Genomic DNA, 20,572 nt, shown 5'->3' with positions numbered 1-20,572 from the left:
ACAGAATTAAAGTCAGAGACACGCTTATGCGTTTGAGCAATAGCTGTATTTTCAGGGCACCATTTAAAAGTTCTGTAGCAGTTGGCTAGCATTAGTTGAACTAAGCTATTTTATATTTTTACGCTTTGTGTTAAGATATGGTCCCTTGCCTACCGCCGTTTGTTTTGTCTTGAAGCAAACCAACGGGGTGCACGTCTTCGTTTGCCTTTCTTTGCAGTATGAGTGCTGGACGGGCATCTGAGGGTGCGGGTTGCATCACTTGGTGGGGCTTCAGTCCTGCACGCGACCTGCTCCATATCGGTAAGAGTCTTGACTGCACGAGGATCCTGTGGGCCTGCGCACGTGCATCAGAGCAGATAAAGGATTGTACGATTTGCTTTGATGTTTTTCAAGAGTATTCATTTATTATGCTGCGTTGAGTGTGTTTAAAATAGACAGCCACGTTTTAGTTTCACACACATAAATACACAATACACGTGTAATATCTCAAAATTAGGTACAGTCAGTCGGGTTTTGTTTTTTTTTGGTTGTTTAATAGAAAAAATAAAGCTGTACTCATAAATATAGATTTATTAGTGTGTAATTATAAATGTGTTTTACATTCCAACAAATAAAGAATTAAAGCATTAAAAATACATAATGAAAGCTGTCATGCTGCCTCTTGAATATAGTGATCCCGATGGACAGTGCTGTTCCGCCTGAGCTTATGTATGTGGCTAGAGAATTGCCATATATGAGGCAGAAAAGAAGTTAATTTCAGGAGTTCATGTGCTGTTTTAATTAATGTTTGCACCTTCATACTCAAGATATGAAGAATCATACCTGTCTTTTATTATCTGAGCAGGGATCCTCTTCAGCAAAGAAGTGAAAGCACAAAAAAGAGACAACACAACCAGCATCTGAATAAAAGTTCATCCTCTTCCTCCTCTCAAACCTCATCTCCTGAACTGAAGTCAGGAAGACATGCATAAACATGCTTATTTATTCCTGATATTGCTGCAGTTACTGATCATCAGCAGATTAAACATGCGACCCTCCTGTCTCTGGACAGCTGATGATGAACCAGATAAACAAAAACACCAGCTGGTTATAAACTAGCATTGTGCCGGCTAATAGTAGGCCTCAAAAGTACATTTTCCTCCGAATAAACTGTTTGATTACATTCTTACGTTGCATGAGAGTCCAACAATTCTTGATCCACTTAAAAGAAAGTTTCACTAATGCCAGCTAACAGCAGCTAACAGAGGCAAAAATAGCACTGATGATCAATAATTTGTCACATTATAATTGGTCACACTGATGGAAATAGTGTTTGTCACAGTTGGATCTTGGAGTTGATGGCAGTATTTGAGTGAAGATGAGGCTGAAATGATTTAAAGACTGTAAAACAACTAAATGCATTTTTGAGTGAGTTTTTTGGTGCAGCTGTAGACAGTTTGTCTTCTGAACATTTTGTGGAAATTTGTTCAAAGTTTGAGATTTGACATTTGAAAGTTGTGGTGTCTGATCCTTGACATATTTTCCACTCAAAATCACGCAAATCAACCTCAGTAAATCGACCCAGAACTGGATACACCCAATGGATCAGTAAACTGTGTCATCCATCAGTCGTGTTTTATCATCTGATACTGTCTCCTACACTTTGTCTCTGTCAACTCTGTCAGTATCACAGGTCCTTCAGTAAACATCTGAGCTGTTTCTCCAGATTTTTATATTCAGTTTCTGTCACCTACAGTTTGTCCCTGTCAGGTTAAATGTACTGAGGTTCCTTATCCAGCAATAGAAGCATAATATGTGTTCTCTCTCTCTCTATCTATCTCTTACCAGGCCCTGAGAGATGTGAAGGAGACATCAATGTTTTACTGGTGGGCAGTGGAGATCCACGACATATTTTAAAGACCATTGCCGGTTTGCAAGACAAACAAAGTGTCCATGTGAGTCTAAGTCTTTTTAAACTGCAAATGGCTAACAATACTTTGAGCTACAAATCACTTCTTTTGCCGCACTGCAGATATGGGTGATAGAAAACAGCATGGAGGTGGTTGCTAGACAGCTGCTGCTCCTCTACCTGGCACTGATTCCCCAGGACAGCATGGGGATTAATGGTACGTGGGAGTTGGATGAATTATTCATTTTATTAAAGCAAAATTTGGTGTTGTCCATAAACCAGTCAGGTTTTTTAATCCTTATTTTAAATCTTTAGAGAAGACCGAAGTTTTCCTAGAGGTGTTTGGAAACGCAGAAATCCGCAGTCAGACAGAGGAAGTACTGCAACGTGTAGCATCACAACTTTCTCTGTCTGTTACTGAAACGATGGCAATGCATGCCTGTCTGAACACAAGTCTCCTTAAGGTACAAACATCTGCTGAAGGAGCTTATTTTTACCTAAACAGCCAGACACTGCGGCTTGCTCAGTATAACCTGTAGTGCACTGCACATAATCATTAAAATGTGTAAGTGTAAGTGCTTTACACATTCAGAAAAAGCTTCCAAATTTTATTCACTGAGTATGGACACTTTTTACAGTTTAAGGAGCGAGACGAACTGGACAGGATATTTAAGTCATGGATCCAAACTCGGTCTTCATCACCAGAGCGTCCTGCTCCTATCATGTCCAAAGCTTGGGATTATCGGGTCAGGCAACACCTCGGGACACGCTATGACTCCAAGAAGGGCTGCTTTGACTGGGATCTTACAATGAAGCTTCATGAGAAAGGGGTATCTGAGTAATTTCTGCACATTCCTCTGGTGTGGTCAGAGATATTGCAAATAAGAAGTTGGTTAAAGAAATTCAAATATATGTTTGTGTACTGGTTGTCTGCAGTGTGGCGTCATCAACAGACAGCAATACATGCAATGGAGGGAACAGGGACTGGCATTCGAAATGAGGGAAGGCGTCTATCAAATAACTAATCCTAGTTTGCTGTCTTCAAGAGTCTTTAGTCAGGTAATTACATATTGGTTTTTCTACATCGCTCTTCTACAGTGCCATGAATAAGAATTTTTCCCTTCAAACGATTTTTTTTTTTGTCACGTGTTTCACGTTTCAGATCATTAAAGAAATCTTAATATTCGACCAAGATACCTTGTGTGGATACAATATGCAGTTTTTAAATTATGATTTCATTTATTAGGAGGAAAAAAAACTATCCAAACATACCTGGCCCTGCTTGAAAAAGTAATTGTCCTCGTATTGTTTTAATTCAGCCACTGGAGGATTTTAAGTATGAACAGACTTGTTTAAAGCTTGTCAAAGTAACTCAGTCTGATTTTAGTCCAGACAAACTTTCCAAAAAGTTCAGCTTTTGACTCATCATCAGATGTTTTTTGGCAAATGTGAGAAAAGCCTGTTCTTTTTGGTCTGCAGTGGTTTTCATCTTGGAGCTCTCCTATGGATGCCATTTTTGCTTAGTATCTTTCTTATTGTTGAATCATGAACTCTGACCTTAACTGAGGCAAGTGAGCCCTGCAATTCTTTAGATGCTGTTTTGGGTTTTTTGTGCCCTCTGGATGAGTCATTTATGTCCTCTTGGAGTAATTTTAGTTGGCTGGCAAGGTTCCCCCTGTTTCATGTTTTCTTCATTTGTGGATAATAAGGACTCTAACTGTGGTTCACTGGAGTCCCAAAGCCTAAAAAAAATTCTTTGTAACCATTTGTAGATGATAGATAGAGAAGCCTGCTCTATCTATCACTTAAACAGAACAGACAGGTTCTGTTTAAGTGATTTCATGATCCAGCAGGTCTGGCATTAATCAGGCCTGAGTGTGAATCAAGAAATTGAACTCAGCCTTCTAAAGAATGTGGTTATCACAGTTCATTCATGATTCAACAAAAGGGGCAATTCCTTTTTCACGCAGGGCCAGGTAGGTAAGCATAACGGTTTTTCCCCTAATAAATAAGACCATCATTGAAAACCTGCATTTTGTATTTACTCGGGTTATCTTTGTATTATATTTAAAATGAGTTTGCTGAACTGAAACATGTAAGTGTGACAAATGTGTGAAAAACCATATCAAGAAATCAGGAAGGGGCCAGCTACTTTTTCACTTCACTGTAAACAGTAAGTTGACAAAGGAAGCTAATTTTGGTCATGTGTCTGTACAGAAAGGAGACAAAGTAGCCATCAGGGGATACTGGGGAGACATTGTTTCTAGTCCTTACCTGTCCTTTGGCATTGAAACTGATGACAAGAGTCTGCTGAAGACACAGAATGGGCAACCCATTAAGGTAAAACGTACAAAGTTTTTCGGTCTTTTTCTGTCTTCATTGCTGGAATCAGTTTGCGCACATTTCTAAACACATTGCTGTCTGTCTGTTGTCATCCATCCTGTTCTCACATCCACAGACCGCCCAGGATATCTCTTTCGCAAATCTGCAAGGATTGTTCCAGTCCCTGTCCAGCAGACGGGGCTGCCCTACTACTTCTCAACCATACACAGATGCAGAGGACGACACATCCATACGGACTGTCAGTATTAAAGGTGAAAGACTATGAATGCTAAAAGGCCTTCAGCTTTAGCTTTGATTAAAACCAGAGTGTAAAACCACTGTGACAAAAAGACCCTTAAAGTGATGTGAAAGGTTGGTTTCTATTTTTATATGTTCTTTTATTTTGGTTTTTTTGGACAACTTTAAGAGAAGTTTAAAGGGGAATGAGGTGCTCCAGCTATTTACTATATTACTTCCTGTCTTTATGCAATATGTTTTGATGTTTCATTTCCAGAAAATAGCAACTAAAACCAGCACTGCGTTTTCTCTAATCCCATTCAGACTTGATGTATCCAAATGCGATCTCTGTCACCTTCCTGCCTTTGGACTCATTTCACAAACTGCCTGAGAAACAGAAATATTCCCAATTCTTCAACACCATTTACTTCTCCGCCAGGTGGATTTTTCTTTAAATGAATACGAAATATATTAAGTCATCTTGAAAAAATATTCCTTTAGCATCCAGTCACCTGGACTGCACACTACTGGTATAACTGCTGACCATGTTTCGTTTTCTGTGTTTTTGCTTCCTTCTCTGCCTCTGCTGTAAAGCTTTGTGCACCAGTTGGGCCCGATGATGAGACAGATTGCAGCACCAGACGCTGTGCTTGTCGTGGAGTTGGCCAAGTGAGGGTTTTTTTAGTAACACAGGGCTCGTTACCATGGCCACCAGGACTACAGTGACTGCCGTGTATCGGCATTTGCATATGTGATATTTTGAGTTTGCCACATATTCCTTATAGATCAATTGTGACACTGTTCTTGAAAGTTAATAGCGACAGCGATTGCCGTATTTGGATTCACAGTGCGTTCCTGTGTCATTATGTGTGTCTCAGGTACATTTTGGATCTGAATAAAGAGCAAGAAGCTGGCTTTGCAAAGAAAGTAGAGGACATTGCTTTAGAGGCTGGATTTGAACCTTGGCATGAGGGGACCAGTGATGACGTCCATGCCATCTTCGTACAACAGATAAAGTAGAGGTGTTTGTATCGCAGCATAGCTGTTTACCAAGATGCGAGAGACACTTAGCATAATAAAGCCATACAACAGAGACATTTCACATCTTGTTTATCAGCAGTTTGCAAACCAACTAGGAGGAGCTGTCAGATGCTTCAGATAATAATTCATATTTGTTTGGTAGCAACTATGAATTAATAATAATATTTCACATCTTGTTTAAATGACACCAGTTCAAATATATTTATATGTGTATTTTAATAGCCACAAATGTAAGTATAAGTTGATGTATTCAAATAAACCCTACAGGAAGCCATTATTTGAACACTTCAAAGTTGCTGGAAGCTTGTCCTGGAACTAGTGAACCATCCTCTTGTTTGTTTATGCTTCCTGTGTGTGTCTATGTGTGTATGAGGTCACTTCCAACGTCCTCCAACTTTTCCCTTGCCATGTCCCTTTTTGCTGCATTAAGAAAATAGAAGATTAAAAGGAGATCGTAAACAGTAGTTCACAGAAGATCAGCGAAATGTAAGAGAGTAAAGTAGTGCTATTTCCTCTTTCTGCTCTGTCTCTTTATTTAAATATATTAAATAAAGTGTGTGTGTGTGTGTGTGTGTATCCTGTTCAGAAAGTAGCAAGATCTTAGATTGTTGTGTTTCCTGTGCGCGTGTGGCTGTTGCCAGTGACCTGTGAAATCTTTGCATAGTCAAAGATGTGCAAAGAGTTGATCTACCTACAACCCTGCACTTAGCTCCCTTGTTTTGTGGGTAGATTGAGACAAGCCGTCTGACTCACAATTTCTGAGCGTGTTGGATCCTGTTCAGGAGGACATTGATCTGAAAAAGAAAAAGTACATAAGAATATAATGTCTCCGATTTCTAATATAAAAATCTTAAATATTCCCAAGTAAAGGCTAACCTCATATTTCTGTCTCTTCATCTTCTCAGTCAGATCAAACTTTTCTGACTCCAGCTGGTGGATCCATTCCCACATCTCCTTGGCTCGCTCTCTAAAACACAAAAGGCATTACAGCTTGTGTCTAAGACTTAAACAATTGTTTGCCTCAGGCTTATCCAGCTGGTATATCTATAACATGTAGCTAAATAAAACTGTAATCCAGTGAAGGCTTTAACTGACCTCAGGCCATCCTCTTTCAGGCTCTCAATTGCCAGTGGCTTGCGTCTTTCTGCCAGTGTCTTCTTTTTGATTTCCCTTGCAGTTTGTCTTTTACCCCGTTTCTGCTCTGCCTGTAAGAAACGACCGCTCTTGCCCAGTCACATCAGCCTAGAAATGCACCCCACATATTTGCAGAATATAGCAGCATGCCTGCCCACAAATGAATCACTTCAATCCCTCTGACCTTTGCTAGGAACCCTCCAAAGTGAGCTCCCATGTTGGAGAGAACTTTCTTCTTCTTGGCCTCATCATCTGCTCTCTTCTTTGCCTCTTCATCCTCTTTCCTCTGCCGCTCCTCCTGAGTTGCATCGTCACTTAAATTATTCTTTTCTTTGTTGGATTATTGATATTTTCATGGAATAAGCAACATATGTGTTAACATAATTCATTACCGCTATCCGTGTCTGTCTATCCCGCTCTTTTTCAGCCCTTACACGCTGCTGCTCAGCTCTTTCTGCCCTCCGGCTCTCCTACATTGAAAAAAAAACAACTCTGCTGGACATTGACACATGGCTCTTTTCTCTCTATTAGCTTGAATGGTGACTGCACAGTGACAAATCCCTTTTTCATACAAACAAGTGAGGGAAAAATAGACAAACATGCAAAACAAGAAAATAGTATGGGAAAGGGCATTACAATTCTTGCTTTGAGTCCAATCAATTCCTCTTCTTCTTTCTTCCTCTGCTCAAAGTGGACCTCAATCAGTGTCTGTAGTTCCAGAAGATCTTTTTCCATCCTTTTCCTATGGATATCCTAGCATGGGAGAAACTTACTGGGATTACTTATGTTTGGTTTTCGTGTAATGTATTTCTTTTCTTAAACGATGATATTAAGGCGCATACATCAAAGTCAACCCTCTCTCCCTCTGGGATTTTTGGTGCACCGAGTTGCGTCATAAGTGGCCTGTAAAACCACATGAAGGCGTGCTGATTTGTTATGCTTTGTTTTTTACTAATCAAATCATTTTGAAAGCTCACAGTATAATATTCTTGTATTTTCTTACTTGTATTTGGGCCGTTCTTCTTCAGCATGGCAGCCAGAAAAGTAATGAAACAGTAAATCAGTTATTATTATTATTGTTATTATTATTATTATTATTATTATTATGGTGACAGCCCCACCTTTGCCAGCTTTGCCTCTCCAAAGCATGAAATGGTCATGCATGCAAAAGTTGTGGTACTGCATGCAAAAGTTGCAGAACCAGAAAGGGGAGATAATATATTTAACCCTGTGAGACCCAACCCATCAAAAAATAGCCAGAAAATTCAGATTTTTTGGAACTGAGATGTGCTTATAACAAAATCCACAATTTTTTTTCTGTATCATGTTTATGATATATTTATTATATATTTTTTGTATCGCATTTGATAAATTGGGTGTGTTTGGCAACTTTTTGTTAACAACAATGTTAATTTTAGACAAAAAAAAGAGTTTTGTCCATAACATTTTGAAATTATGGCAAGTATTGATCATGTTGATGAGATAGAGGTCTCAGAAACTCATGTAGCAAATATGATACAAATGGCATTATAGGGTTAAAACCAAGGAGTGGCTAGTGAGCAAGGAATGTATGAAATACGCTCCAGGTCCTTAATCACCAGAAATAATTAAGCTAGGCAGCTAATGTGTATTCACATGTAAATGTGTTAGTAATATCTGTTTAAATGCTTTCCAGTCATTTTCATGTTTGCTTTAAATAAAATATCTCCCTCTGCTGGTGCTGCAGCTTACAGGCTACCTTAACATGCGTGTCCAAATGGACCAGCGCATCTATTACAGATTTTGCCGTGATACTGGGTTGTGTACTAAGGTAGTGATTATGGACTACCCACAGAAATACAGAATCAACACGTAAACATTAAATCAATTACAGGATTTAAACCATATTCACAATTGTGTGGTTCTATGGGGTGTCTCTACTACTGGATTGCCAAAACAGCTGGTAGTTGATGTGTTATCTCCAAGGTATGCTAAATATAAGCAACCCACACTGAGCCTTCAGTCTCACCTCCCTCTCCCTGCTCCTCATCTTCTTCTGGAGAAAGAAAGAGTCACAGTCTGATTGAGTTGAGATATGAATTGCAGCTTATATATTTATTAAATGAAAGAATTACTGCCCTTACCCTCGTGATGCCCTCTAAATCAAAAGAAATTGAAAGAATGCATTAGACGTGCCATAAAACACAAGTTAATGAATTATAACTTTCTGGACTGGATCGACTCACCCTTGTTCGTCTAAGTAAGACATGATGACACTGGAAAGACACATAAAAATCAGTGCTATTATGTATAGTTATAATGCACCACACTTCTTTTTCCAAACCTTTGAAATTAAAAAAGCAACATCCAGTGTAAGATTTTAGTTTGGGGGATAAGATTAAGTGAAAGGCCATTTGGAGCTAATGATCTAGGAATAGAAGAGGCCACAGGGACACTGGATTGGAGCAGCATCCAATTACCCGGGATCAGAGTGAGGTAACAGCTGTCCAGTCCATCTTGTTTAATTTGATTTACAAGAGAGAATGTGGGATAGAAAGGGATTAAGCTGGTCGGCTAGCTGCTATTAACACCAGCCAAGTCCTCTATTATCATTTGATCTACATGCAGTCTCAGTCAATTGAAAGGATCTTTAAATACGTGTGTAGCCTCACAGATATTTTAACCATTACTTCATAGGCTTATGCACATGTGTCACTGTGAGATGTTGCATGAGTGCAAAACCACATTTGACTGATCAAATAGACAAAAACCAACACAGGCAAATTTGGGATATTGAAGTCTTATTCCTATGCAAATGTATGATGCTACCTGTTTACAGGCACAGATAAAAGTGTCTACAATACCTCACTGGTCACTTTTAGGAAAGATTTTAAGGTGTAAGTGTGTAAGTCTAGATAAACAAGTATGGACGAAAGGACTGAAGGATTTCAGGAGGATTTTATTGCATTAATTGACCAGCAGAGTTATCCTGTGCATTATAGATAGATGCAGAGTCCAAAGGCACCGAGAATAACTGGAGCATGTTTATTCTGAGAAATGTTACACCTTTATCATCACCCACTAACACACTGGTGGGTCCAGTATTTAAATACATTATAGAATTGTTTTGATCAAGAATAAACCACTGAGTTTTTTCACTTCATGACAACCCAAACACCAAATGCTGCACACTGGGTGTTTATATTTCACTCAAAATAACCGGAAAAGACACTGAATATAACAGATAAGTCATTTCCAAATCCAAACTCACTAATCTGAGCAAAGTTTTTAGTGTCTTATCATCAAAGTCTTTCCATTTATTTAAAAACGCTCGATTTTTCATAGCTGTTAATTTAGCAACACTAAGTTGGGCATGTGCTCAGTGGAAACTGTAGCTCGAGCTGATTATCTTATCTGGATGTGGATGGTGCTATAATTTAAATGTCAGTTTAGATATCATAGGAAAAGGTCAAAGTACATACCTGAACAGCAGACAACAACACTGATGTTGAAACGAAGAGCAGTAACAAGTGCCAGGGAAACATGGCTTTATATGGGGTCCTCTGGGTGACAAGGAGGAGTGTGTGTGTGTGTGTGTGTGTGTGTGTGTGTGTGTGTGTGTGTGTGTGTGTGTGTGTGTGTGTGTGTGTGTGTGTGTGTGTGTGTTATTACTCATACGGTGGAAACAAATGTATTTTCACAGTCTCTGATTGTTTCACTATTGGTGCATGACGGATGTTATGCCAGGAATTCTCTAAAGTAATGAACATAATACTTAGTGCTTTCTGTTGTGCACCAGTTTGAGCTTAAGACCTTGAGGTCATTTTGAAGATTTTAGGACATTTTGGCAGCTTCTTGCTGTCAGACAAACCTTAAAACAACTGTTGGAGAATTCAGAATTGCTTTGGTGGTGAACTTAGGTTAGAAGTAGGTCAGCATTAGGATATGAAATTTAGTTTTGATGGTTAAGATGAGAAAGGAAGTGGGATCGTGCAATGCCAATAACTGTATTTACATGCTACAAACATGTGAATATGGGTCATAATTTAAAAATAAGGAACAGGGATTGAATGCGGACTATTAGTGGGTATTGAGGGCATAAGCTGAAGTCTGACAGGCAAGAAAATGAGAAGAGTGTTTGATGCTGACCTCACTATTGAAATTGGAGACACAAAGACAGGTGGCAGGAGCTCAGATGAATAAAAACAGTTTGTCCCAAAATGGAAATAAAGTGTGTTGGTTACATTTGGTTTTTATAAAGATGATTAACACGAATCCATAATGCTGAAGAACAGTTTAAGAGAGAGCATTAAATTCCGTGCTTTCTATGTTGTTCCTCTCTATGTACTCTCTGTGGCATCACTTGAAAAAAAATACACTACACATTTGTGGAATTTCTCGCCTTCTTAATGGGCTTGGGACCATCAGTTGTGTTGTGCAGAAGTCAGGTTGGTACACAGCTGACAGCCCTATTTGACAACTGTTACAATTCATATTATGGCAAGAACCAATCAGCTAAGTAAAGAGAAACGGCAGTCCAGCATTACTTTAAGCAAGAACTGAAGGTCAGTCAGTCTGGAAAATTGCTTTGAATGTATCCCTAAGTGCAGTTGCAAAAACCATCAAGCGCTACAATGAAACTGGCTCACATAAGGAAAGGAAGACCAAGAGTCACCTCTTCTGCTGAGGATACATTCATCCAAATCACCAGCCTCAGATATCACAAGTTAACAGCACCTCAGGTTAGAGCCCAGATAGATGCCACACAGAGTTCCAGTGCCAGGCACATCTCTACATCAGCTGTTCAGAAGAGATTGTGCGAATCAGGCTTTTATGGTCAAATATCTGCAAAGAAACCACTACAAAGGAAAAGCAACAAGCTTTCTTGGGCCAAGAAACACAAGGAATGAACATTAGATCAGTGGAAATCTGTGCTTTGGTTTGATGAGTCCAAATTTAAGATTCAATTCAATTCAATTTTATTTATATAGCACCAACTCACAACAATAGTTGCCTCAAGGCACTTTATATTGTAAGGTAGACCCTACAATAATACATACAGAGAAAAACCCAACAATCATATGACCCCCTATGAGCAAGCACTTTGGTGAAAGTGGGAAGGAAAAACTTGCTTTTAACAGGAAAAAACCTCCGGCAGAACCAGGCTCAGGGAGGGGCGGCCATCTGCTGCGACCGGTTGGGGTGAAAGAAAGAAGACAGGATAGAAGACATGCTGTGGAAGAGAGCCAGAGATTAATAACAGGTATGATTCAACAGACAGATCTATTAATACATAGTGAGTGAGAAAGGTGACTGAAGAAGAAATACTCAGTGCATCATGGGAATCCCCCAGCAGCCGAGACCTATTGCAGCATAACTAAGGGAGGTTTCAGGCTCACCTGGTCCAGCCCTAACTTTATGTTTTATCAGAAAGGAAAGTTTTAAGCCTAATCTTAAAGTAGGGATAGCGTCTTTCTCCCAAATCCAAACTGGAAGCTGGTTCCACAGAAGAGGGGCCTGAAAACTGAAGGCTCTCCCTCCCATTCTACTTTTAAATACCCTAGGAACAACAAGTAAGCCTGCGAGAGCGAATTGCTCTAATGAGGTAATATGGTACCATAAGGTCATTAAGATAAGATGGGGCCTGATTATTTAAGACCTTGTATGTGAGGAGCAGGATTTTGAATTCAATTCTGGATTTAACAGGGAGCCAATAAAGGGAAGCCAACACAGGAGAAATCTGCTCTCTCTTTCTAGTCCCTGTCAGTACTCTTGCTGCACCATTTTGGATTAACTGAAGGCTTTTCAGGGAGTTTTTAGGACATCCTGATAATAACGAATTACAGTAGTCCAGCCTAGAAGTAATAAATGCATGAACTATCTATCCATTCTTAATATAGGATATTTCTAATTTTAGAGATGTTGCGCAAATGGAAGAAAGCAGTCCTACATATTTGTTTAATATGTGCATTGAAGGACACATCCTGGTCAAAAATGACTCCAAGGTTCCTCACAGTGTTACTGGAGGCCAAGGTAATGCCATCCAGAGTAAGAATCTGGTTAGATACCATATTTCTAAGATCTTTGGTTCCACCTGCTGTGTCTTTTTTTTGATGCAGATGAGGTGAACGGATGGTCTCTACATGCCTGTTTCCCACTGTGAAGCAGGGAGGAGGAGGTGTGATGGTGTGGCGGTGTTTTGTTGGTGACATTGTTGGGGATTTATTCAAAATTGAAGGCGCACTTAACCAGCATGGCTACCACACCATCCTGCAGCGACATGCCATCCCATCTGGTTTGCATTTAGTTGGACCATCATTTATTTTTCAACAGGACAATGACTTCAAACACACCTCCAGCCTGTGTAAGGGCTATTTGACCAAGAAGGAGAGTGATGGAGTGCTGCGCCAAATGGCCTGTCCTCCACAGTCACCTGACCTAAACACAATCGAGATGGTGTTAAATAAGATGGACCGTAGAATGAAGGCAAAAGGGCCAACAAGTGCTCAGCATCTCTGGGAACTCCTCCAAGACTGTTGGAAAACCATTTCATGAAACTCATCGAGAGAATGCAAAGAGTGTGCAAAGCAGTAATCAAAGCAAAGGGTGGCTATTTTGAAAAATCCCCCCAAAATAAACATGTTTTGAGTTATTTCACACTTTTTTGTTCACTACATAATTCCATATGTGTTCATTCATAGTTTTGATTCCTTCAGTGCGAATCAAGCACCAAATGTGAAAATCAGTAAAAACATATATTACCCACAGTTTTTTATTGATCGTCTTCAATGTTCACAACAATATACTAGGCCTTGGGGGACATGAGTACCTAGGTTGGCTAAGCATTTTACCTTGATTGTTAGCACCCAAGATCAAAGTTCACCTTGAAAAGGATTTTCAAGAAACCATGTCAAGGAATGTATCATATGAAAAGGCATTGAGAGAACTGTACAGCACAATTTTTATATTTTCAGCCCTTGCACTTCAGGGGGAATTGTGCTCTCTTGGTCTCAACCACCTTTTCTCGTGTCTCATATGGACTTGTAGTCCATATGTGGCATAGATGTACACTCACAGGCGCAACCCACATACTCAACTCTTCTGCTCAACTCACAAATGCATGGCTTTCCAACCGTACAAGATTTATTTCCAAGAAGCATTGTTACAACAAAGACATAATAGACCAAACACAAATTCCTTACTTTTTGTGCAAAATTATATATATATATATTAAAAATCATATTGCATAAGCATCCTGTCCTAAGGAAGGCAAATATTCTTTTGCATCTTTGCTAAGCTTCAATGCTTCATTTTCATAAAGACAAATACAAAGGCTACTTGTTAACAAACAAAACACTAATACATGGAAGAATGAAGTAGGATTAACAACTGCCTATTTGTCCATTTAATCCTTTGTAATAAAATATCTTCCCATCAGGTAAGAAGAGAGTTGTTTCTAAAAAATATAGCAGGGAGTTGATTATCTGGGTGGAAGGCAACTGCCATGTCATGATGTTAGGTGTTGTCAACACAAACACATTAGTAATGCTAAAGCATCAATGTAATTTAAATGTTTCTGAGAATTATGGAGAGTTAAATTATATGTAAAGTGTCTCTTGACCTGGAAAAAATCTGTATGTGAATTGTTTCAGGATTGCTGGATTTTCTGCTGGACTCAGTTTTGGATTCTTAGTTAATACAGCTGAGTCTTTGCGTTGGTGCCTGTTCTACTTTCTAAGGTAGTGTATTTTTTTTTTTGTTGTTGTTGTTGTTGTTAGTTCTACTTACTGTCTCTGTCCTCCTGCTTATTCTTTGATTGTTCTCATCTGTGTCTCTTTGTAATTCTCTAATCAGTCTATGTGTTCTTCTGTATCAGGTTGTCCGTAATATTAATCCTATTTGAACTTTTCAAGAGTGAAAAAGCCAAAGATTTTTATACAAAAGAAAGAAATCTTTAACTGTCAAAGTTTAAAACCTCTTTTTCATCATTACTTGGTGTGGCTGGTAATTGTATCTAAATAATGGGGCTGCTCAGTTAGGTGATTTATCAGAGGGAGCAGGGTAGATATGCAGACGTGGGCAGTTAGAGACAGGCATGTGTCCATGCCACTAGCTTAAACATGTTACTGCCAATTCTTCCTAGGGTTAATACCCTTTATGAGCAGAAACTCGGATCGTTAGATGACCATTATGCCCTAACTATACTGTACAAGTATAGTTAGGACATAAGAGTAATTATGTAAGTAATTAAACAATTCCCAAAATAGTTTCAAATTTGTTGTCTGCCAGAACAACAAACAATTCTGTTCTTAAAGTTTAGTATTTGTCATTTAAACATTTTTGACTTATTCAACAAAATAGCTTCAATTCATTTAAAGCCAAAAAATAAGTGTCTTTGAAATACATTTAAAAAATAAGTGGATGCTACCAAAGTGACTCATCTGTCCTCATTTTTATTTGCTTTAAGCACTGTCCTTAAAACTACTGCCTGTAAATCTAACCACAAAACTTAACAACAAAAACAACTTAAAAACAAAAAATCTGTATTACTTCCATATTGATTTGATTAGGCACAAGACGCCAGTTATGCTTTGAAAGGGGAAAAAACTCCCTCAAAATGTTATAACACAATATTGTCACCTTCTTTGATGACTGGTTGATTTATTTCATTTTGTTGTCGCATACATTTGTTTTGGCACATTTGTTAAATGCTCTGGCTCTGCATTCAGAGACTTGTGATTGTAACATTAAAGTAAGTAAGGCAGGAAATGCTTCAATTTCATGGGTTTTAAAAAGTTTGAGACTGAGTGGACTACCACTGAATTAGAAATTCTTTAACCACTTTAGTAGGCTAATAAATGCAAACTGATTTTATTGCATTGTATAACATTTTCTATTTTACATCGTAGAGAAAATATGGTCCTTAAAGTGATTTTATTGCTAGTTTCAGGTAAGTGTCATAAGTGATGAAATCCATTCATGAATCCATTTTCTTAACTGCATATGATGAAACGTTCATGCTGAAGTTAAACAGTGTTATGATGATGCAGTCTTCCTTTGTTTGATGTTTGGTTGGTGCACCTGTACAGGCTATGTTACTCTGTGTTCTCCCACTCATCGGGAGTTCTACCTGATAAACGGGGCTAAAATCTGGAATGATGCCCAGAGTTACTGCAGGAGCAAGTACACCGACCTCGCCACGATTGGCAGCCAGGATGACATGCAGAGGCTGGTGAACATGGTATCAGCCAGTGGTGTGACAGCAGAGATGTGGATCGGTCTGAGAGAAACTGGCCCAGCGGCCTGGCTGTGGTCTGTGGGAGAAACTCAGATCAGTGATGGAGTAGTTGAATACACTAACTGGGCCAGTTTACCAAGTTCCACTGACAACTGTGGAGGAATGAGGGACGATGGGAAATGGTTCAGCGCACCCTGTACAACAACGCTTCCTTATGTATGCCAAGGTCAGTGCATTCATGGGAAAGATCATTCAAAATACACACAGCTCCTCTTTCACATAAATACAAATGCGAATAAAATAAACTATTTTACTATGTAATTATTCATGTTCGTAGATCAAAGGTCAGATGTCAGCATGTTGTCATAAAATCATCATAAAATGTCAAAGTTTTAGCCCTTGCCCTTCGAGGAGAGTTGTGCTCTCTGAGTGATGTTGTTTAGATTTTAATCTTTCTTGTTGTTAATGTTCACAGATATTGGTTCCAGTGGGTTGTATGTTGTTTTTCAAGGGACAAGCTGGCTGTATGCCCAGCAGGACTGTCGCATGAACAACAAAGACTTGGCCAGTGCGAGGAGCCAGATGGAAAATCTGGCATTGCAGCAAATAATCAATAGCGCTGCGCTGTCCTCAGTCTGGATCGGTTTGTTCAGAGATGAGTGGAAATGGTCAGATCAGAGCAACAGCTCCTTCAGATACTGGGCCACTGGTCAACCAAATAACGACGGAGTCTGTACATTGTACAGCCCATCTCTCACAGGATTCATGGACAGAGGCTGTACTTACTCTATACCCTTCATCTGCTATGAGGGTAAGGATATAATTCCACAGTGTATCATGTACCAGTTTGACTTCTCATTGTTTATTTTTATAGCGAACAAATGTATCTGTTCTTTTTAGTTACTGCCCTTCTTAACATGGCAGCTTATTTAACAAATTAAATGCATGTGAATTTTATGTCAAGGTTCTGCCAATCAAGAAACAAAACACACCAGAACTGTTAAGGTGGAATTTAAGTCATCTTTGAACTTAAATGACTTCAGTGTGAGTGATGCCATTCTGCAGCAGGTCAGTTCTCTACTCTAAAATGTTCCATTAATGTTGCTTTTTAAAGTTCTGATATAAGTCAAGAAGTCACTTTTACTGGATTCAGGCACTTATAATCGTAACACACTGTAACTAGCTCATTTGAATGCCTCCGTAGATCCAATCAAAGTACCAGAATGCCAAGGTTCAGTGGAGAGTCCAGCCTGATGGGAAAATTTTCCATAAGGAAGAGGAGAAGGAAATCAAGGATGCCTGTTAGAATACGACATGAAGTTTTCCTGCAGTGAAAAATTACTCACGATTTTGCATGTAGAGAATAAGCAAAACTAGCCTAGCGTTAAACGACTAGAGATAAAGGGAGACTTTGTTTTACTGTTTGTTTTTAAAGTCTGCTCACATTATATAATGGAATGCTTTCATTTGGAGGGTCTTTTTTAAGCATGTGGCATATATAATATGCATATGTGATATATTAAATATTCATTAAAAGTCAGTTAAAAGTCTGTTGATTTATTACTCTGTAACCTACCTAAGGGTAGACATGAACTTTCACATTTTTTCACATGCTGTCTTTTGCCTGAAAGCGTTATAATAAAGAAACATAGTGAATCACTTTGTTTGTCTTTGGGATTTGTATAAATTAGTTGCATATGCCATATAGATGTTGGCACTGACAGGACGCTAGACAATGTTTATTCAAAGTTTCATCAAGATTGGTCCGGGATCAAATAGGGAACATAAATACATAGGCTACGATTATTATAGTATGATGATTAAAAATATTTTCATTCCCCTCATAATATTGCATCAGCTATAACAAAATAATAAGAGAAGGTGCTCTGGAGTAAAAATATCTAATCGATATCCCAGCACTGCCTAGCACTGGATCATTTCACATAATTTTCATAAATACAGCAATCTGGATACTGCTTTGGCCACTTTTCTTTATATAAGGAAATATTTGTAACTCAAGATAAAATAGTGAAAATGGTGACAATGTTATAAGAGAGGATCCTATAAGAAATGTTTGAGGGAGGAAGTCTGACTGAAGAAACTAAAACATCAGCGTCTCTGGAGGAAGCCAGAAAGAAACACCTCCCATTTCATATCATGAAACTTTTTTAATCCCAAAGAAATGCGTTTGCATGGTCGTCAGCTGCTCCCACATAGATAAAAGAAAACTGTCACGCTGTTAAAAATTAAATAAGTAAATAAAATAACAATTTTTTTTTTAAAAATTAAGCAATAACAATCAAGAATACTCTCATTACAGTCAGTCCCATTTTGAGGTTTATCATGACAGTGAGTGACCTCACTGCTGAAATAAGAGACAGAAAGACAAGTGGCAGGAGCACAGACAGATAGAGGAGAGGTAACAAAAGGACGAAAACAAGCTCATTTCAACCCCCCAATGGAAATACAGTGTGTTGGTTACATCAAGTTTTTGGCACCTGTGATAGCATCTATCAATTTAGATCTTTACAACATCCTGGTCAGCTCCTCACAGCTAAATTTGTTTATAAAAATGCAAATATGTATTCCATAGGCCATCAATAAAAACACCAACACACTATGAAATGGACAAAAAAAAAATAGACTTTCAGAAAGGCAGAAGGACAAAAAGCAGCGACCTGCAGAAGCGCACTGTATCTTTTGCTATGAAAGATCTGGCCATCAGGTAAGAAAAACAATTGCAATGAGTGGGTGATCTGGGTGCAGCTTGGTGTTAGCTCACACTAATAAATTGTTAAAAGACATTCAGAATGTGTAAAGTTTAGACTTCAGAATTAAATCTGCCAAGGCCTTCATGGTCAATATAATGATTTATTGGTTGGAAATTAACCAAAAAAAAAAAAAAGCCTTATAATTTACAAACAATAATTCTTAATTCTTAAAAGTGTGGTGTGTGTTCTTAACATATGAAAAGATTAAAAATATTATTTCCCATTTGGCCTCTGACCTCTCATTCAAAGTCAGTAGATTCTGAAGATCACAGTGATAATAATGCTACATAGAGGTATTTAAGACTGTGTTCCTTGCAGTTACTATTGGATTGACAACATTCTAAATATCACTTTTTTGGACCTCTGACCTCTTCAGATAGTGCTTCGAATAATCAGTGTCAGTTTTTAAGCAGACAGCAGAAAATTTAAAAAAGCAACGTCGATCTCAAACATTATTTCATTGTCATAGTTTCAAAAAGTTTGAGACTGAGTGGACTACTACTGATTTAAAGACTATTTAAACACTTTAGTATAATAACATGTAAAAAAAAATATTTTTTTGTATTGTATAAGACTTTCTATTTTACATCCTAGAGAAAATATGGTCCTTACAGTGATTTTATTGCTAGTTTCAGGTAAGTGTCATAAGTGATGAAATCCATTCATGAATCCATTTTCTTAACTGCTTATGATGAAACGTTCATGCTGAAGTTAAACAGTGTTATAATGATGCAGTCTTCCTTTGTTTGATGTTTGGTTGGTGCACCTGTACAGGCTATGTTACTCATCGGGAGTTCTACCTGATAAACGGGGCTAAAATCTGGGATGATGCCCAGAGTTACTGCAGGAACAAGTACACCAACCTCGCCACGATTGGCAGCCAGGATGACATGCAGAGGCTGGTGAACATGGTATCAGTGGAACTTCACTGACAACTGTGGAAGAATGAGGGATGATGGGAAATGGTTCAGCACACCCTGTACAACAACGCTTCCTTATGTATGCCAAGGTCAGTGCATTCATGGGAAAGATCATTCAAAATACACACAGCTCCTCTTTCACATAAATGCAAATGCGAATAAAATAAACTATTTTACTATGTAATTATTCATGTTTATGGATCAAAGGTCAGATGTCAGCATGTTGTCATAAAATCATCATAAAATGTCAAAGTTTTAGCCCTTGCCCTTCAAAGGAGAGTTGTGCTCTCTGAGTGATGTTGTTTAGATTTTAATGCTTCCTTATGTATGCCAAGGTCAGTGCATTCAAAATACACACAGCTCCTCTTTCACATAAATCCAACATGGAGATCATTTGCTTATGAGTGATTTGAAAAGAATAGTCTGGGGATTTCCCACAAATGACTAGTTAGGAGCAGCCTCTTAAAAGTGAAAATGCTTCAAATCCAGTCATAAAATTTCCTCGCTTTTAAATATGTTAGTGGTATTATAACAAAGTGGAAGTGATTGGCAACAAAGGCAACTCATTTAACGTAGTGGGGGTCAGCGGATGTTGAGGCACACAGTGCACAGGGGCCAATTTTCTGTAGAGTCAGTAGCTACAGACCTCCAAACATCACATGGCCTTCAGATTAGTTCAAGAACAGCGCGTAGAGAGCTTCATGGAATGAGTTTCCATGACTGAACAGCTGCATCCAAGCCTTACATCACCAATGCAAAGTGTTGGCAGCAGTGGTATAAAGCACACAGCCACTGGACCCTTGAGCAGTGGAGACATGTTCTCATGAGTGATGAATCACGCTTCTCCATCTGGAGATCTGATGGATGAGTCTGGGTTTGGCGGTGGCGAGGAGAACAGTACTTGTTTGACTGAATTGTGGCAAGTGTAAAGTTTGGTGTGGGGTTGTTTTTTAGAGTTTGGGTTCGGCCCCTTCGTTCCAGTGAAAGGAACTCTTAATGCTTTAGCACACCAAGACATTTTGGACAATTTTATGTTCACAAC

General features: G+C 38.7%; 2 protein-coding genes and 1 long non-coding RNA gene across 3 annotated transcripts; 2 read left to right on the top strand and 1 right to left on the bottom strand.

Moving 5' to 3' along the window:
- Positions 1-218: 218 nt before the first annotated feature.
- On the top strand, positions 219-5,577 carry LOC134632623 (dynein axonemal assembly factor 3-like). Its single transcript, XM_063481335.1, has 11 exons — positions 219-300; positions 1,828-1,934; positions 2,012-2,105; positions 2,204-2,352; positions 2,527-2,718; positions 2,825-2,947; positions 4,106-4,228; positions 4,347-4,482; positions 4,772-4,886; positions 5,042-5,116; positions 5,326-5,577. Exons 1-11 carry the CDS (start codon positions 219-221, stop codon positions 5,465-5,467), a joined length of 1,338 nt encoding a protein of 445 aa, XP_063337405.1. The 3' UTR covers positions 5,468-5,577.
- Positions 5,578-5,862: 285 nt separating this feature from the next.
- Positions 5,863-7,518, bottom strand: LOC134632973 (troponin T, slow skeletal muscle-like). The gene is made up of 8 exons (XM_063481850.2): positions 7,465-7,518; positions 7,259-7,375; positions 7,015-7,092; positions 6,807-6,920; positions 6,584-6,693; positions 6,365-6,455; positions 6,242-6,282; positions 5,863-5,908 (listed from the first exon to the last, which is right to left on the bottom strand). The coding sequence occupies exons 1-8, from the start codon at positions 7,516-7,518 to the stop codon at positions 5,863-5,865; spliced, it is 651 nt and encodes a 216-aa protein (XP_063337920.2).
- An 8,970-nt stretch (positions 7,519-16,488) lies between these two features.
- On the top strand, positions 16,489-17,404 carry LOC135933505 (uncharacterized). The gene is made up of 3 exons (XR_010573773.1): positions 16,489-16,650; positions 16,804-16,907; positions 17,044-17,404. It is a non-coding gene; the product is annotated as an uncharacterized LOC135933505 (long non-coding RNA).
- The last annotated feature ends 3,168 nt before the right edge of the window (positions 17,405-20,572 follow it).

Source organism: Pelmatolapia mariae, linkage group LG8 (genome assembly GCF_036321145.2).
Source record: "Pelmatolapia mariae isolate MD_Pm_ZW linkage group LG8, Pm_UMD_F_2, whole genome shotgun sequence".
Taxonomy (NCBI): domain Eukaryota; kingdom Metazoa; phylum Chordata; class Actinopteri; order Cichliformes; family Cichlidae; genus Pelmatolapia; species Pelmatolapia mariae.
Note: the sequence above shows the minus strand (reverse complement) of the source record. Positions and strands in the feature narration are given on the sequence as shown.

Bases quoted from the DNA above. Each gene is read 5' to 3' on its own strand.
- LOC134632623 (XM_063481335.1), top strand. From the start codon at position 219: ATGAGTGCTGGACGGGCATCTGAGGGTGCGGGTTGCATCACTTGGTGG. The intron at 301-1,827 runs GTAAGAGTCTTG...ATCTCTTACCAG, and splicing joins ACGCGACCTGCTCCATATCG to GCCCTGAGAGATGTGAAGGA. The intron at 4,483-4,771 runs GTGAAAGACTAT...AATCCCATTCAG, and splicing joins ACGGACTGTCAGTATTAAAG to ACTTGATGTATCCAAATGCG.
- LOC134632973 (XM_063481850.2), bottom strand. From the start codon at position 7,518: ATGACGCAACTCGGTGCACCAAAAATCCCAGAGGGAGAGAGGGTTGAC. The intron at 7,376-7,464 runs GTATGCGCCTTA...CTCCCATGCTAG, and splicing joins GAGAGAGGGTTGACTTTGAT to GATATCCATAGGAAAAGGAT. The intron at 6,694-6,806 runs GTCAGAGGGATT...CGTTTCTTACAG, and splicing joins TTGGAGGGTTCCTAGCAAAG to GCAGAGCAGAAACGGGGTAA.